This window comes from Macaca thibetana, chromosome X (genome assembly GCF_024542745.1).
Source record: "Macaca thibetana thibetana isolate TM-01 chromosome X, ASM2454274v1, whole genome shotgun sequence".
Lineage (NCBI taxonomy): Eukaryota > Metazoa > Chordata > Mammalia > Primates > Cercopithecidae > Macaca > Macaca thibetana.
The window spans coordinates 66385420-66398702 of NC_065598.1; the positions used below are offsets into that span (position 1 = coordinate 66385420).

At 39.4% G+C, this 13283-nt stretch overlaps 2 protein-coding genes across 4 annotated transcripts in view; one reads left to right on the top strand and one right to left on the bottom strand.

Moving 5' to 3' along the window:
• Positions 1 to 13283, bottom strand: part of PJA1 (praja ring finger ubiquitin ligase 1) — a 1335831-nt gene that overhangs the window by 1025366 nt on the left and 297182 nt on the right. The window lies entirely within an intron of this gene.
• Positions 1 to 13283, top strand: part of EDA (ectodysplasin A) — a 440121-nt gene that overhangs the window by 337352 nt on the left and 89486 nt on the right. For both annotated transcript variants that reach the window (XM_050776243.1, XM_050776244.1), the window contains exon 2: positions 7182 to 7287. In XM_050776243.1, coding sequence (XP_050632200.1) covers positions 7182 to 7287 — 106 coding nt within the window. The remainder of the gene's footprint in view (positions 1 to 7181; positions 7288 to 13283) is intronic.

Below are 13283 nucleotides of genomic sequence, written 5' to 3' on the forward strand. Positions count from 1 at the left end.
ATTGCTGCCACCTCCACCCCCACCCCACTGGTGACAGCTCCCATGGGATGCTGTGATCAATGTTGAATGTCCTTGTTTGCTTACTCCCAGGAGTTGGCACACTCTGTTCAGCAACTAGCACATACTGTGCTTCTGTTGTTGTCACACTGTTTTTGAATCCTTACTACCTCCTATTGTGTAGTGCTATCACTGCTACAAAAAACCAAAAAATTATTTGTATGTTGTTTGTCTATATATATTAAAAATGGTTTCTAGTTCAGTGCCTTCCATATGGTAAGTACTCAATGTTTATTCAGACAACACCACCCTGAATGACCTTCTCTAGACCTTTTGTTGATAATCAAAGCATGTCGAGTTAAGGGTTCTTATGATTAAAAGTGCGTTCAATGCCATCTTTTGTAATCATTTTATATCTATGACATATCCATCATGGATATGTACCAATGAGGCAACCCTATTTCACTCATTGGTGCCAGGATGCTCATATCTTGCAATAGTGAAATCAGAGGTTTTGTTGAATGTTTCAGGGCATAAATGGTTTAATTTATTTGAAGGTCCCAGCTGATTGCTCATGGCTGATGATAGCGATAGCAGTGCTTGCAATAAGAAACATAGATTTTATATTCAACAACATTGAAAGAGAAATCTGATTCGCTGATTTTACAGAGCCTGGTATGTACCTGCCTTCTCTTGAGGCACATGAAGTACCAATTTCATAAATACATTAACTCTGGGAATGATAGAAGAAAAGGTGAAAAACACTAGCTGTGCAATACCCCTATTTTACCCAGAAGAAAACAAAGGACTTTGTTTTTTCAGCCTAAAGGTAATGAACTGATAAATGAACAAGACAGCTGTTTCTCCAAGTTTAGTTCAAAGACTGGGTGCATCAGAATCCCCTAGTGAGCAAGTTGAAAAGTCAGATTCTAGGGTTCCACCTCAGATTGACTCTAAATTTGGGAAGGGAAAGGCCTAGGATTCTGCATTTGACACTCATGCCTAGTGATTCTGATGTACACTGAAGTTTGAGAACCACTGACCTATAGGATTCTCAGTCTTAGGATCCCTTTGATTTGATTCCTGCCAGTAGTGTATTGAATCCTTAGTGTACCTCTCCATGATGGATCTCAAAAACTAGGCTCAATTAGAGTAAAAAATATATATATATTGGCTTTAGGGAATGAATTGGTGATAGTCTGCTCTCTGGTTTAAGTATGTCCCCTCCGAAATGCAGGTGTTGCCAATGTGGTGGTATTAAGAGGTGAGGCCTTTAAGAGCCAATTAGGTCATTATGGCTCCTACCTTGAGAATGGGATTAAGGTCGTTTTAAAAGAGGCTTTATGCAGTATTCAGCTCTCTCGCCCTTCTGCCTTCCATCATGTTCCTCCCCTCTGGAGGATGCAGCAACAGGATGCCATCTTGGAAGCAGAGAGTAGCCCCAACTTCATAATCAAACCTGTTGGCACCTTGATCTTGGAATTCCTAGCTCCTAGAACTGTGAGAAAATAAATTTCTCTTCTTTATAAGATACCGAATCTCAGGTATTTCGTTATAACAACATGAACAAAGACAATCTAATTATTCTTTCAACAGAGTGAGATTTATTAGGCCCTATTATGTGCCAGGCCCAGGGCTAGGCACTAGCTATACAAAAATGTCTGTGTGATCCCTTCCCTAAAGAGGCATATGAGTAATTTTCTGCGAATTATCTAGTAAAATCAAGGACATTAGCCATGAAATAGAAAATGAATTAAATTTATTCTATGTCATGGTACCAAAAAAGTACCACATAATTTTGTGGGTTTACATATATATAAAAAATATGTTTGTAGAAGTGTCTGGAGAGTCACTAGCAATAATGGATGTATCTCTCATGTCTCACTGTTAATGAATTGTTTCCAGCTGAGATCCCTGTAATCTGCAGGTGCTGTTTACAATGTAATTTTACCATAGGAAACAAGGGTGTAATCACTTAATAAAGTGTAAAGAATTAGATTTTTTTTTCGCCTTGAGCAAAATGCCTGGCTGTGGCCAACATTCCTGATGCTTCCTCCCTTGTGCAATAGGAAAGCAATATTCTAAAAGTGAAGACTGTTTTGTTCATATCCTGCAAGTTGCCTCTGGAGGCTATGCTGATGAATGCAAAACTCAAACTAGAATTTCAGACATTTTGTGTGAGCAGCCACTGACTTTCGTCTTTACCATTATACAGAGGATAGTTTTCCCTTCTACCTCTAACTGAGATACAAAAAAGGGCCCTGCGAATAGGGACTCTCTCATTTTAAGCAGTGTTTTTGTGTTGTTTTCTTCTGGTTTTTATTGAAAAAATAGAAACTACGTGTATTAGTCCATTTTCATTCTGCTGATAAAGACATACCTAAGACTGGGCAATTTAAAAAAGAAAGAAGTTTAATTGGACTTACAGTTCCACGTGGCTGGGGAAGCCTCACAATCATGGGGGAAGGCAAGGAAGAGCAAGTCATGTCCTACGTGGATGGCAGCAGGCAAAGAGAGAGAGCTTGTGCAGGGGAAGTCCTCTTTTTAAAGCCATCAGATCTCACGAAACTTATTCACTTATTACGAGAACGGCAGGGAAAGACTTGCTACCATGATTCAGTTCCCTCCCACCAGGTCCCTCCCATAACACATGGGAATTAATCATGAGATCTGAGTGGGCACACAGCCAAACCATGTAACTGTGTTCAAAGCATTTTCATATACAGGCAGGCAGTTCTCTTCTAATGAACACTTGATTTATGAATGTCCCATATTCATCAACAACCTCTCTTGAGGGACTTTGAACTACTCTTCCTACTCATGGAAGGTGGAGTTGTTTCTGCTGTCTGCAGAAGTTTGTTTCTCCCTCAGCCCTCCTCTTCTGGGGGCTTGAGTTCTCACAAGCTCCTATTAGAACCTTAGAACAGTTAATACAAGAGTATCTTTTCCTACTGCCACCACTAGGACATAGGAAGGTGCTAGGGCCCCTGCCAGAACTCCCATAGGAGCTGAGCCCATGAGGGAGCACAACAAGTATGAGGGAATCTCTGGACTTATAGTTGGTAATGGCGGGGAGGTTCTTCATTTGCATTTCAAAAATCTATTTTCCTAGAAATAGCATTATGCTTAATAACCTACTCTTATAGAACTTGTGTATGATAGATTCACCTATCTAGACCACAGCCAGAAATCAAGTAGTAAACAAATGGCTTCTAAGCCACTAGAAAATATGCATCTTACTTATTGGAAAAGCCATTGAAAACCACACTCATTGCCTGTTTATTCTGTTTGTACATGAGTCTAATTAGTTTTAACTAAATGTCAAGCCTATAGCAAGTTATAAGTAGCAAATCTGAAGGGACTGGACAAGATGTTACAGGTAGGTAAAGTGAAATCTGATAGTTGAAGGCAAGGTAAAGGATAAAATAACATTAAAAATAAGTTTAAGCACTCAAAAACCAAGCACAATGAAACAGTACTTCACATCCACCAGAATGGGGGATATACTGACAGTACCAATTGTTGGTGAAGATGCAGAGCACTGGGACCCTTATATGTTGTTGGTGAGCATTTAAAATGGTACAGTCACTCTGGAAAATAGTTTGGCAGTTTCTTACAACAAATACCATGTAACCCAGAGGTACTACTCCTAGGTGTTTACCCAAGAAACATGAAAACATAGGTCTACACAAAGACTTGTACATCAATGTTCATATGAGCTTTATTTATAATAGCCCCAAACTAGAAACAACCCAAATGTCTATCAATGGGAGAATTCATAGAAAAAATGTGATAGAGCCATACAGTGAAATACTGCTACTCAGCACTAAAAAGGAATGAACTAATGATACACGCAGCAACATGAATGAATCTCACTAACAGTATGTTGAATGAAAATTCATATTCATACATATGAAAAGTTATAATGGATGATTCTAATCTAGAACAGGAAAAATTAAGCTATTGTGATAGAAATCAGAACGGTAGTTGTCTCAGGGTCGGAGGCACTGGAGAATGACCGAAGGGCACAAGGAAAAATTTTAGGGGGTGATGGAAATCTTGATTTATCTTGATTTGGGTGGTAGTTACAAAAGCATGTCCATTTGTCAAATCTCTTCAACCTGTATGCTTAAAATTTGTGCATTTTATTGGATGTAAATTATATATCAAATTTTTATAAGGTACAAAAATTTCAGAAGGGAAAAAATCCTTCAGAAGATCCCCCTGCTGCAGGATCTAAGTCTAAATTCCTCAACATGATAATCTGGCTCTTACTTAATACTCCTTGGCTTATTTCTCACCATTCCCTCTCCTTATTCCACTTATTCTAAGCTACTTATAGTTCCAAAAATTGTTATTCTTTCTTTTTCCTCTGAACCTTTAAGCACAGTGCTCCTTTTTCCTGGAATTCCTTTTCCATTTTCCATTTATCACTAAATCCTTGACATCCTTTAGGACTCACAGAGGTAGCACACCTCCTCCAAGACGACTTTTTCACTTTCAGTTTGTGTTAGATACTTCCCCTCTTGCTCCCAGAGAAGTTAAAGCTCCTCTCCATCAAAGCATGTATTGCTCTATCATGTAATTGTAATATTAAAAAACCCTCAAAACCATAGTGGACTGAGGTCATTTAACGTACAGGCAAATAGTCCTCCACATATTCAGTAAGCCCTGAATTAAATCACATATTATAAACTTATTTCTTTTTTATTGCATTATACTAGGCCCTATCATATACTTTAATATTCACAAACACTGAAGTAAATATTATTATTACTGGGGTCTTTGGGGGGTTTTTTAGTTTTTATTTTAAGTTCAGGGGTACATGTGCAAGATGTACAAGTTTGTTACATAGGTAAATGTGTATCCTGGGCGTTTATTATACAAATTATTTCATCACCCAGGTATTAAGCCTAGTATCCATTTGTTATTTTTCCTGATCCTCTCCATCCTCCCACTTTCCACCCTCCAATAGGCTCCAGTGCGTGTTGTCCCCACCATGTGTCCATGTGTTCCCATCATTTAGCTCCCACTTATAAGTGAAAACATGCCATATTTGGTTTTCTCTTCCTGCATTAGTTTGCTAAGGATAATGGCCTCAGCTCCATCCATGTCCCTGCAAAGGACATGATCGTGTTCTTTTTTAATGGCTGCATAGCTGAAGTAAGTTTCAGCACTCAAAGTTATTAAGAAAACTCTTCTATCCAGGATGACTTGTAGAGTTGCAAATGATTGAGATTTTATTGTAAACAGCAATAAAATCTGTTGGTTTTATACTATTATTAGTACATTAGCTTATTTATATTGTGAGTTAAGTAACTTTCTGTGGGCTTATCGGGAAAACTAGCCAAACTTTATTATGTTGATTTTATGAGAAAATGCATTTTTACATTCCACTTAAGTGGCTCAAAAATACTACTCAGTTGAACCATGTGAAATTGTTGATTGATGTTCAACCATTTTTGAGAAAAATGGCAGTTTATTTTGAAATGCAATCCTGTTGACAAGATGGAAATTACCTACACATTGATTTATTAATTTTATATTTAATACATTCATGTATCCTTCAAGATGCTAATCCTACACCTTAAGGATATTGGGTAAATCACAGAATTTTGAAGAAAGTTTGTGTAGAATATTAGGACTTTCTTGGGTCCAACCCATTTTTTTCCACTTAATCAGAGATGGAGCAGACATGAGGACTCTGGAATTGTTTATTTTTTGAACTGATAATAGAATGCAAATGCAGATTCATTTGTTCTTTTTCAGGCCCCAAATTAACCATTCTATTTTGAAGATTAAGTTTAACAATAATAGTAGTAGCAAACATTTATTAAGTGCATACTACATGCTAAGTACTGTTCTAACTCTACAACTGTTTTATCTGCAAAGTACTATTATTATCCCTATTTACCGATGAGGAAACTAAAGCTTCAGTAATTTGTTCAAGGTTATACAGCTAGTAAGTGGCAGAGTTGGCATTAGAATCACTCAATCCTACTACCGTGTTTACTGTTTACCTGAAGCACATGGTTTTACCACAATAAAGCACCCATGCTAAAAGATTATGATTCAATTCAGCAAGTATATATTTAAGCTATGATCATTAGTGAAGCCAGACTCATTCACATATGAAACATATTATATTATTATAAGAGACCATTATAAGACAGCAAAGGACCAGGTACCAAAATTAGTTTTATAGACCACAAGTGCTGTAGGAATCTCAGAAGAGGAGAAAATAATTGTGTGCTTTGTCATGACTTAACTCCCAGAGCATTGACATGGTACCTCAGTATTGGATGCACAGCATTTTGGGAACAAACCAAAATTACATCATAAATAGGAATGCAGCAAAATCATGAATGTGTAATAATGAAGTCCAATGGGGAGTAGCAAACTCAAGGTTTTCTTTCTTTCTTTCTCTTTCTTTCTCTTTCTCTTTCTTTCTCTCTTTCTCTCTTTCTCTTTCTCTCTCTTTCTCTCTCTCTCTCTCTCACTTTCTTTTCTTTCTTTTTTTTGACATAGTTTTGCTCTTGTTGCCCAGGCTGGAGTGCAGTGGTGCGACCTCAGCTCACTGCAACCTCCGCCTCCTGGGTTCAGGTGATTCTCCTGCCTCAGCCTCCCCAATAACTGGGATTACAGGCACCCCCCACCACACCCAGCTAATTTTGTATTTTTAGTAGAGATGGGGTTTCACCATGTTGGTCAGGCTGGTTTCGAACTCCTGACCTCAGGTGATCCGACCACCTTGGCCTTCAAAAGTGCTGGGATTACAGGCATGAGCCACTGCTCCCAGCCAAATTCAAGGTTTGCTGTTCAATTTTCTGTTCAACTCAAATTCTGAGTGGGCATCCTCAGTATGTGTGGGAAGTTAGAAGTTTGTGGCTGGGCTCTCTGAATCCCAGAAATATATGAAGAAATGGGACCTGATGGATTACTTATTAGATATTCAGGGTGGAAGAAACGGGATTCAGAAATTAACCAAAATTTCATGCCTACATGATTAGAATAATAATGGCATCAAAAATAAAATGGTTTGTACAGTGGAGGGGAAGATGGGCTCAGGCTTTAGACACATCAAACTTAAGGTACAGGTAGACTGTCTATGGAAAGCTGGTTTTTTATGTTGGCTATGACTGAGTGAGGTCAACCTTTGACTAATGTACTTGTAATTTTTACAGATGGCCCTATTGAATTTCTTCTTCCCTGACGAAAGGCCATACTCTGAAGAAGAAAGTAGGCGTGTTCGCCGCAATAAAAGAAGCAAAAGCAATGAAGGAGCAGATGGTAAGTCTATTCAGCTGATCCTTTATCATTTCTGAATTATCTGTTAGTAAAAGTATCCTTTTAAGAACTACCTTCTCCGTAGGGCACAGTGACTCTTGCCTGTAATCCTAGCACTTTGGGAGGCCCAGGGGGGCGAATCACTTGAGGTGAGGAATTCAAAACCAGCCTGACCAACATGGTGAAACCCTGTATCTACTAAAAATACAAGAAAAAAATTAGCTGGGCCTGGCTCCAGCTACTTGGGAGGCTGAGGAAGGAGAATCGCTTGACACTGGGAGGTAGAGGTTGCAGTGAGCTGAGATTGCGCCACTGCACTCCAACCTGGGTGGCAGAGTGAGACTCCATCTCAAAAAAAAAAAAAAAAAAAAAAAAACCCTACCTTTTCAAGTGTGCTTTATGATATTATATACTCTCCGTAGACCCAAGGTCATAGACTATTTCTGCAGCCTAACCTAACAATCAGTTCTTTAACATAGAACTAACTATACAAGGATCCTCCCTCCTCCAACTCCAGATACCTTCAGTCCTTTCTCAGTATGTCTGAGAGCCAATGGTAGCATTTGTATCTCTCAAGATCACCCTCTGTAAGGACCTCATCTCTCCCGGAGATGTCCTACACCTATTAAGGTCACCAGGAGGATTTGGTCCTATTCTTGGAATTGACAGTGTTGTACCCTGCTAGCACTTACATGATGTGCTAATTCCAATGATAATTTTGTCAATGTTGGTATCCACTACCATGCCCAAATCTGAACTAGACCTTCTAGAACTAGTTTATAAGTTTCTTGTGGGCAGAGATTTCATTTCTCTTTGTATAATCCTAGAATCTAGCCTACTATCTGGAACATTGTTGGTGTTTGTTATGTAAGTTGATGATGTTGACTGCCCCTTCAGCTAGGCAGTGATGTATCAATGGAAACCATCCCTGTTCTGGGTGTAATAGCTTTGAATTAACTAGCAATGCATTCTGTGGGGCATAACAAAATGTTGAACTAGCTCCTGGGCAGGGTCTTTGAATTGCTCTGATATTTCAGCATCACTCTGTCAATTGACATAATGCTACCCCCTTGGGCACAGGGGTTTGTAGAATACATAGCTCTAGGCTGCTGCAGAGGCATCTGGATTCAAAGACAGTATGTGTCTGGCTACATCTGCCAATAATATGTGTCTGGAGGGTTACAAAGCAATATGACTTTATACAGATAAAAATGAAATTTTTAAACTGACATTTGTTGATGTGAGTAAGGGCCAATGATGGAAGCAGTTTTAGAAGGCAGGAGCTATTAAAGAGATGGAGCCAGGACTTTGTCAGTAGGGGCAAGAAGAAGTATAAATGGCTGAAATCTGAGAAAGAGCTCAGAACAAGGACCCCATAATAATACAAAAAGAAAAAAAGAGTCAGAGCAGTAAGATAGGGTTTTCTAGTCAGTGGAGATGGCAACAGCATTGAGCCTTTGAATGGAGAACTGGACCACTGGGACCATTCTCTAGAGCAGTCATTTTACATACAATTGATGACCAATTCAAGCCTAAGAAATGCAGTCCATGAAGTAAAAGTTATCCATTATTCACCTACTACTTGTAGCCAGTTTCCTAGAAGTCTTCTGGCTATGTGGAAGCAGGGAGCTGAGAAGCATAGTCCCTTTCCTCTCCTAATCATCTCACCCTCTGATACATGTAAGTCTCTCCACCTTTGGCTTTTCCCTTGAGGCTGCTCCCACAGCCATCAAACTTTTCATAATCCCTGGTTGCGAAGGAAGAGAGGAGACAGGTGGTAAGAGCAATATCACCTTCTATAGTGAGCGTGGTCTTCCCTCCCTGTCTGAGTGGAAAGTCTTATGGCTTCTAAGGTTTACCTCTTCATCTAACCTCCCAAGTTTTCTCTTAAAGAAGGTAATTTCCTCCTTTCCCCAAAACTGCTTTATCCAAATCCGGCTACCAACATCTCCGATACTGGTCTTCTTAGAGTGTTTATTCTTTCCTGATACAAAACAGTTTTCTCTCTGGTCAAGGTCAAAGCCTCTCTTATTAATTTTTAGCACTTCTTATCTACTTCCCTCCTGATCTGATACTCTAGTCAGTCACTAGACTCTAGTCTATTGATGCCAATGCCAAGTTTCTCATGCAATCCAGGCATTTTTCTTTAATCAGTATAGCTTGGAGGAATCTAAGAGTCCCTTAAAGTTAGGAGTAGAAAATGCCTGGGGGTCCTTGAATTTTATTAGATTTCCAACTTTTCACCTAGTGGTCTGGAGAACCATTTCTTTAGATGTGGCAGGTGCGCCAATGAGTTAAAGAGTGATAAGTCAATCCAAATCTCCTTTTCCTTTGAACCATTCTTGTTACTCTGCTGAGTGTATACTATATTTATTCAATACACTCATCAAATATTTACTAAGTAAATACAGCAGCTTATATAATACTTGAATAAACATTCAATAAGGATATGTTTTTAATATCCCCACTGCCTAGAAACAAACTTGGCACCTAGTAGACCCTCAATAAATATTTCCTGTTGCCCTCAAAGTGATTTACTTCCAGCATAAAGAGACAATAAAGTTGGTTAAATTTGACAAGTGGTATGAAGAAAAATATAGCCGAGCAACAGGGAGAGACAGTGATGGGGTATGCTGTAAGGTGATCAAGGAAGGTGTCTGTGATAAGGGAACAGTTGGGAAGAAACCTGAATGAAATGAAGTAAGAGCTATGCAAATGTCTGGGGAAAAAAGAAACAAAATTCAAAGGCTCTGAAGCAGAAGAATGTTTGGTATGTTCCAGAAAGATCAGTGTGGCTGGGAGCAGAGTAAGAAGAGGAAGAGGGAAGGAGATGAGGTCAGAAAGCAAAATCCAATCTAGAGCCTTGTTGGCCAAGGTAAGGACTCTGGCTTTTATTCTGCATGAGATGGAGGACCATTGGAGGATTTTGAGCAGAGGAATGAGAGGATCTGATGTATGTTTTAACAGCATTCCTCTGGCTGCTGTATTGAAAATAGGTGCAGGAAGAAAGGATACAAGCAGGAAGAATCTTTAGGAGAGTATTACCATAATCCAGGCAAGAGATGATGGTGGCTTAGACCAGGATAGAAGCAGTGTGGGTAGGGAGAAGTGGTCAGATTCTAGAGAGATTTTGAAGGAATGGCTGAAGGATTTTCAGATTGATTAGATAAGAGATATGACAGACAGAGAAGAGGCATCAGTGACCCCAAGGTTTTGGACTTAAGGAACTAAACAAGTAGAATTGTCATTTCTGAGATGGGGAAGAAAAGGGGAGACGTGTGTAAAGGAATATGGGGAGAGTTTAGTTAGGCTTGTTAAATTTGAGGTAGCTATTAGACAGCCAAGTGGATATATAAGTCTACACTATACATCACTGTGTATCATGACAATGAGATATCTCTCTTTTGTACAAATAAAGGACTTCTCATTGAAGAAGCAAGTCAGTCTGGAAACTGCTCTGAACAGATAAGAGGTAGGATGGGATAGGTAAGTCATATTGGGGTGAGTTAAGGCCAAAAAAAATCTATGCCAAGAGATTTTTTTTTAAATCTTATCAGGTGTTGATTCTAAATTCACAAATTACTTGATATATTATAATAAAAATTTAGCTATCTAAGCTCAGGTTTGCCTCACAAGTGTCAAAGAACAAGTCATTTACCTTGAAGAGTTAAGAACATGGCAGAAGTTCATGACCAGCCTGGGCAACATGGTGAAACCCCGTCTCTACCATAAATACATAAAAATAAATAAGTAATGGGTCACCGTGGCACACACCTGTAGTCCCAGCTACTCCAGAGGCTGAGGTGGGAGAATTGCTTGAGCCCAAGAAGCAGAGGTTGCAGTGAGCCAAGATCGTGCCACTGCACTTCAGCCTAGGCAACAGAGTGAGACTCCGTCAAAAAGGAAGAAGAAAGTCTAGACCCAACTTCATTCGTTTGGTCATTCATCATTTAACAAATGCTTTTTACAGGTGCCCGCCACGACACCCAGCTAATTTTTGTATTTTTAGTAGAGACTGGGTTTCACTATGTTGGCCAGGCTGGTCTCGAATTTCTGACGTTGAGTGATCCGCCTACCTCAGCCTCCCAAAGTGCTGGGATTACAGGCGTAAGCCACTGCACCCAGCCTAGACTTTCTTTCTAGGAACTATAGATATTAAGCTTAATGATCTCCACAAATCGCTGTGGGAGAAAAATATTTTAATAAATAGTTCATTAACTCTTGGAAAAGGAAGGGATGTAGTGATCCTTAGGAGCCTGCATAGGTTTACCAAGAATAAATCAGGCTGCAGAAGCCTATTCTCCTCTTTTCATCAGACTATTAAACTAGTTGATTAGAGGCATAGCATATGCATAGTCTATCTTGCCTTTTAAAAAGAAAGTCAGTGGCAATATCCAGGGTATATACAATCTTTCTGACTCACCATTCAAGAATGACTAGGCTCATCTCAGTTTCTCCATTCAAATTACTTTATAAATGAAGGCATTGGCTAGCTAAGCAGGAGTCCCAAACACACGGTTAGTTTCAACTCTTAGAAAAGAAGTGAATTTCGTTTTCTTTACTACATTTCTTCCTTGAATTCACTGACTTGAGTTGGCCGGAAGTATTTCAGATCATTTAAGTTTATTTGTACTAATTATTTGAGGCCTTTGGTGGTGGTTGTTCTTCAAAGAAAGTATGATACTTTCATTGTGGGTATTGAGTCACAACAGTTCTAGAAATCTGTGCCAGGATTTCCTGCTGTGTCTTATCTTTGTGATGTGTTTCTGAAGTAATAATAGCTCCAGGTGGCTTGTTTGGTCATCTCTTGCACAGCACTCCAGAAATCCACAGAACTTTATTTTCTAGTTAGAATGAAATGTAGAATGTATTTGGGAGGTCAGAGGCCTTAGAATCAGGTAAAATGGATCCAGAATTCCCAAGGAGGTAGTTTCCATATTTCACAAATATTATTGTAAAAACACCTGTTCTCTTCCGAAAGGAGAGTTTTCAGGAGTTAATAAAAATCTTAATATCTCTCCACACCCGCCTGCCTTCCATGTTTCTGTCCTGGTAAGAGAATGAAAGTGCAGCATGGTGTAATAGAAAAGGTACGAGACTGAGCTGCAGTTTCTTGATCCCAATCTTGATGTCACTGCCACCTTACCAGCCATGTGATCTTGGAGAAGTCACATACCTCTAAGCTTCAATTTTCTTGTCCTTAAAATGGGGATAATTAGCCCTGCTTACCTCATAGAGTTGTTATATTTATCAAAAGTGTTAATATCTGCAAAAGTACCTCCTTTTTATTTTATTTTATTTTTGAGAGGGAATCTCGCTCTGTCACCCAGGCTGGAGTGCAGTGGCACGATCTCAGCTCACTGCAGTCTCCGCTTCCTGGGTTCAAGCAATTCTCCTGCCTCAGCCTCCCAAGTAGCTGGGATTACAGGCACCAGCCACCACACCTGGCTAACTTTTATATTTTAGTAGAGACAGGGTTTCATCTTGTTGGCCAGGCTGATCTCGAACTCCTGACTTCAAGTGATCCACACTCCTCAGCCTCCCAAAGTGCTGGGATTACAGGCATGAGCCACTGCACCTGGCCTGCAAAGATACTTCGAAAATTATTAAGTGCTATTACTATGCTCTCTCTGGAAAATGAACATACTAGTATGGTCTGCCAGGCATTTGGGGCATTCACCTTCCCTAATTTATGGACAACAATTATAATTTCTTCAAAAATGCTCTCTATCAGCCAAATTGCCCATTTTTGTTCTCACTCATGCTATCCAGGCCCATAGGAAGAAGACTCCAAGCCTCACACTATGGCCTACCTCATCACAGCAAATGATCACATCTGTACATTGCTCTGTGGCACTATCTCACTCTGGCTGGCTGGCTGTATATATGTAACCCTTTTTGTTAGTATCCCTTAGAAATTTCTCTTCCTTGTAGTTTACTTTTGGACATATCAAAAAACTTAATGTTCTTTTCTACTATTATCAAAGAGCAGAGGGAAA